Source organism: Chondrus crispus, genomic scaffold, assembly GCF_000350225.1.
Source record: "Chondrus crispus Stackhouse genomic scaffold, scaffold_134, whole genome shotgun sequence".
Classification (NCBI taxonomy): domain Eukaryota; phylum Rhodophyta; class Florideophyceae; order Gigartinales; family Gigartinaceae; genus Chondrus; species Chondrus crispus.
This window is the reverse complement of record NW_005179000.1, coordinates 9,146-14,798: the sequence shown is the minus strand read 5'-3', so window position 1 is coordinate 14,798 and position 5,653 is coordinate 9,146. Positions and strand designations below refer to the sequence as shown.

The window sequence follows — 5,653 nt, the reverse complement described above, 5'->3', positions numbered from 1 at the left end:
ACAACAGTCCGGACGGAATTGGGTCGGGGCGTTCGTGGGGACGGTTCGTGGCACAGGTTGGTGGCGAGGGCGAACGCGAGGAAGAATCGTGTGATTATTATACTTCCATTACGACTACTGCGAAAGGATGTCAGGCGAGTTTCAGCACCGCCACCGACACTACTTATCGTGGCATATTCCGGCGCCGTCGCGGGTGAGCGCGATGAGCGGTGCGCAGGCGCCGTGGTGTCGGACCGCCTGCAACCGACGGACGCGCCGATTCACAGCGGACGCATAGGGCTTATCCTTACGCGCGCCCTGTGCGCACAACGAGTGCATTCACGTTCAAACACTCCAGCCCCACTTCCACCGCGCTTTGTCTCAGGTACCCTTCGAAGGGTACCTTTTGTGTCTTATTGCACACATCGCGCGCTCTGCAGCTTGAAGAAAAAAAGACTAACGCTCCGCTTGTGCTCCCGTCAAAGGGAGAAGCAGAGATGGGTTCTTAAAGGGGGAGAAAAGGCTGCATATTACCTTCCGCGACAAGGACAGACAACAAAACGTCAACTACACCGTCCGGAATCGAAGAGTCGCGAAGGACATCTTACCTTAATGAAGTTGCGGGAGAAGCGCCTCCTGAAGCGCCTCCTGGTGATTGAACGGTCGTCATGTGGTTACCTTAATAAAATTGCGGGAGAAGCGCCTCTTGGTGATTGAACCGTCGTCATGTGGTGCGGCATTACGCAGCTGCCCGGAAAAGATCTGTTCAGGTGTATACAAGGTGTATACCTGACAATGAGCGCTTGGCCCTGGCTGGCCCTGGCAGGCCCAAAATGGCAATGGGTGGCCATCAGGCGGCACTACAGGATGGTGAGAAATTGCCTGCTTGGTTGGTTGGAGCAGGCGACCGTCTGTTTCCAGCTGTTCTGCCAATGGAAATACGTCACTCGGACAGTCAGGGAGTCCGGGGGGGCCCTGTCCCCCGACCGGCGGGGTTGCGACCGGCGAGCCCCCTGAACTCGCTTCCGTCATGCACAGCTGAAAATTTCAAGTTTGTTTGGATGCCATTCTAAGGATGTCTCGAGACTTGAATCGCAGCCTTTCGGTGCTTCGTCAATCGCCGCAAGACTCATTCCCTTTGTACAGTCCATTTTGCAGTATGATCACGCATGTCGCCCTTCCACTTAAAATAAATCTCGGGCAACTGTCCAATGACATCGTTTCTGCCGTAAACGGTTTTCTATTCTCATACAAAACCAGATAAGAAAATCGAAAGCCTACGATAACGATCTAGAAATCTACATCTGCTGGAAGCAAGATAGCTGTGCTCATAAGGTTTCCGATCTGTGATTGGCGCGCGCCCTTGCCCTTCCAACCCTCATACCGTACAGTGGTGGTGATGGCCAACGTCGGCCACCCGTTCCACCCGGATACGTTGTGAGGTGGACGCCATCGCACGTCGGGGCCCAGTGCCCCACGTCGCATGCGCTCGTGTGTCAGCCAAGTCGAAGACGTGATGTGGTCCTCGGGGCAACCAAAACGGATCGCATCCCAACTTTTTCAATTTCCTTCTCACCACTATGGGGCGCGTGTCCATCTGAAAACAAGCGGAAAAAAAGCTTTCTGCGACTTTTCGTGCACACGTCCTTATTGCCGTGGAGCTTGCTGTGCGAACTGGACCGGTCGATCTGCCCCGGTTCTCATACACCACATGCATCGAGCAATCCGTGGACGGTCGCCCTCGATTTCTCGCCATTGCATCCTTTTTTTCCACTCTGGTAACACCCATCTGCAACACCCCTTCCTAGGAGCCTGTCTCCTCGTCTTATCATCAAAAAACCCGCCATCCTCGCCCCCAAACACACACTTTCTCTTCACCACGGCAAATCGCACCTCGGCCCTCTCCTACCTCCGGCCCCCTTTCATTTCCCTATATCAAAACCGCAACCACCCCCTGCTGTCCTTCCCGTATCCCTCCCCTCCGCTCACACACCCTCCCCTCACCTCACTCCCTACCCAGCCTCCCGCTCCCCTTTTACTCTGTTCACCTTTATTTTGCCCTTCAGGATCATCTTTTCCTAAGTGGTACGACACTTGCTTAGTCCTCTACCTCCAAGCCGAGGCAACCCCTCTTTTGCTCCTGAATATTTGATCTCACGGGGCGGTCCCAAATTTCTCTCACAGCTTGAATGGCGGACAAATATGGCGTCAATACCATTCTCTCGGAATGGCTCCTCGTCATTCTCATCGTCCTCTCGCTGGGCTTCGAGGTCATCTTTCACAAGCTCGAACACTGGGTCACTCACAAGCACCACCACCTGGCAACCATTGTCAAAACTCTTTACAGGGAGCTCATGATCCTGGGGATCATTTCCTTTTCATTCATCTTCTACGAAATCAGCGCTAAACCGGACAAGGACATCATCTTTTCATTCGAGTTTGCTCATGTTTTCATCTTTCTTCTCGCCGTTCTCTACTCCCTTGTCGTCTTGGGGTCCATGTTCACCAGTCTCCGCCTCTCCGCCCGCTGGAAGAAGACGGAGAAGGTCGACTTGGTAACCTACCTCCAGCTCAAGGACAAGTACACTCGTTTCCGCTTGCGTATCCACAAGCATCGCGGCCCGTACTGGCGCAACTTCCAATGGTGGTTCCCCCACTTCCCCGATCTCTGGCAGTACTGGCAGCTTCATGAGATGATGGCCTTCCATGATATTCGTTTCCAGTTCATCTTCTACCGCAACTTGCCGGAGCACTTTCGTTTCTCCTCTTTCCTTCGCAGGATCAAGTCGGTCACTTTTGTTGAGCTCGTCGAGTCGCATTGGTCTCTGTACGTGATCCTCCTCGCTGTTGTTCTCGGGGATATCACTCGTCGGATTGTCATTAGCGACCCTACTCAGTCTGGCAACACTGACGTTGCGGAGTCTGCGTTCATTGTCGGATCAGCCATCGCACTTAGCTTGTGTGTTCAAGTTCTCGCCATGAAGATTCGCAGTGTCTACTGGGAGCTGACCAAGAATCCTCGCATCTACTATGAGGGCGTCCAGGCTGAAGATGTTGTGCAGGAGATTGCCGCCGCCAAGGCCCGCATGCTCGAAGGCAGAGATTCCCAGGGCATCTCTCGCTCAGGCCTCTCTACAGTTCCAACGAGCGTCACTTATGACGAGTCTGGTAACGAAGCAGACAGTGAAATGGACATTCGTATGTCGATGGGCGACTCTGCGAGAACTGATGCCACCCTCCCTAGCGGGCGGAATTCTCGAGTATCGACGCAGTTGGGTGTTCCCAACCCTGAGGAAGGTACTTCTATTCTGGACCATGCTGATGTAGCCATCCTCATCGAGGAACCGAAAGAAGAAGACGAAGATGAGATCATGCCCGTTTCTGAGCGCGCCACAGACATTGAACCCCCTGGCTTTAAGCCCATGATGCCTGCCCCTGTGGTAAACCCTGTGGAGCTGGACGAGCTGGCGTCTCGGCACTCTCTCGACGTGAGGAAGTTCAAGTACGGGACTGGTGTGAGAGCAGCGACTACACTTGGTGTTGCTCCTCAGTCACAACCGTCGTCAGGATACGAGTCGCCGGCTCATGGACAGCCAGATGTGCAGGTGCCGATCGAGTTTGACGAAGTTGTTTCACGCCATTCGCTGGATCTGTCCAGGCCTGGTGGTCCGGAGGCAGTGTCTCGGCCGTCGCACCTTAACCGCAAGGCATCGGTTGCGATTGCAGCTGTAGAGGCGGCGCGCCGACGTGCGTCTGACAACCAGTTTGGTCGACGAAGTCTCGACAGCCAGGGCGCAGGTGAGCGAGCGCGCCCCATTGCGGATTCAAACAGATTTGTGGGGAGCCCAAGAATGCTGTCCAAGCTGTCCTCGCGTGGAGCTTCGACTGATGAGGAAGGGCGGGCGTCTAGTGACTACAGTCGGAGATCGTCTGAGAGGAAGAAGCGTTCCATTGAACTGGCTAGGGCGATGCCCAGAGATGAAATGGCAACGCGGAACCAGACAATGCAAGATCGGGTTGTTGACCGTTCAGGGTTGATGCCATCAGTGCGACCAGGTGGCGGGTCGTCTGCAGGACGTCGCTCTGCAGCGGCAGCGTCGCGGTCCATCTCTGACGAGATGCAGAGTGAGGAAAGTAGCGACTTGGGCAAGTATAAGCAAGGGGTGAGCGATCCTCAGGACATTGCTCGGCACCAATCGCTGGCATTCATGAACGCGACGATTCTGAAGAATATGGAGGACCAGGAGCACGCGAAACAAGAGGAGCCTAACGAGTACCACTGGTTTGTGAAGAAGTTGTTCCCACGTTTGGCACGCGTTGCGAGCCCAGTGGAGAAGCTGTTCTGGTGTGGTTCGCACAAATTCTTTTTGTGGTGTGTGGAATTTGTGATGTTCTTTTCTACAGTGCTGGTGGCGGCGTCGACCGGTTCCGTGTTCCTGATCCTGGTTGAAAACAACAATTCGAAGTTTGATGTGAAAATGGACGAGTGGAACATTGCAGCGATGGTTCTCGCTGTTCTGAACCTGCTGTTTGTGCTGTTCCGAATCGCCGGGATCATCAAAAAGTTTATCTTCATTCTGAACAATGCGAGTCTGGTGCCCGAGTCTCTGGCGATCCGTGCGATTCACAATGTGAATAAGAAACAGGCGAAGAAGCATGCGAACCAGGAGATGGATTCGGACAGCGAACTATCTGGATCCGAAACTGAACGTGAAGATGTGGAGTCGGCGTTGGAGCGACGCAAGACGCTCGGACGATTCTTCCGCAAAGAGGCAGAAAGTGGGAACATGCCTGGTATCACAGCATCGAGGATGTCGCAGGGAATCACAGTAGATGGGACGAGACGGCGGTTTGGGCTACGACGCAGTTCACGGAAGAATAGTGGAGAGGAGGAGACACACGACATTGGGGAGTACCCGCAGAAGCGGGAGTTTGAAAGGGGTGCACCTCCGGGCGTGGATGTGGTGTGATGAAGGGAAGCGAGTGAAAGAATTAGTATATATGAAGCAGGGGCGAAGATGGTGGTGGGGAAGTAAGCAAATAGTAAGTGTGATGAAGATGTGCATGTAGGACGTGTGTTTGAATTGTGTGTACTGTACAGTAGAGGGAAGCGGGCAACAAGTGAGAGAAAAGAGAGAGGGGTTTTTCGCAAAAGAGGAGTGTGTGAAGATGGGCTCAACAGTACTGTAAGTAATGGACAGTGCATCTGGACAGAAATTAAAATCTTGGCTTTGCCCCTTTGTTTTGACTTTTTTTTATATCTCGCCGGTTGTGCGTGCACATTATTTGTGCAAGGCAGGCGCACGATCGCTCCGCAGTGGAAGTACAGTGTAGTGTAGTAGCGCACGCTTGGGTGCACGCTTGTAGTGTACGAGTACCGTAGCGGCAGGCAGGTGGCGTGGTGGCGTGGCGTGTTGTTGTACGGCGTTTTGGCCGTACAGCACAAGGCCAGTGGCTGCAAGGCCAGTGGCTGCCGTACAGGGGGAGTGGCAGCAGCACAAGCGCACCACCGGAACTTTATTTACAAGCAGGGAGAACCCGAGTCGGGTTAAACTTTATTTACAAGCAGGGAGAACCCGAGTCCAGTGCAGAGCACTGTCCAGTGACTGGACAGTGCTCTGTACAGGGTCTCTGTACGGGGTTTTGCCGGGCTTTTGCTCGTACAGAGGCGTGT

At 53.9% G+C, this 5,653-nt stretch overlaps 1 protein-coding gene; it reads left to right on the top strand.

The window, feature by feature from the left end:
* Positions 1-2,168: 2,168 nt before the first annotated feature.
* CHC_T00002296001 (hypothetical protein) lies at positions 2,169-5,227 on the top strand. XM_005713315.1 is given in 2 exon segments: positions 2,169-4,949; positions 4,950-5,227. 1 exon segment carries the CDS (start codon positions 2,169-2,171, stop codon positions 4,947-4,949), a length of 2,781 nt encoding a protein of 926 aa, XP_005713372.1. The 3' UTR covers positions 4,950-5,227.
* Positions 5,228-5,653: the final 426 nt, after the last annotated feature.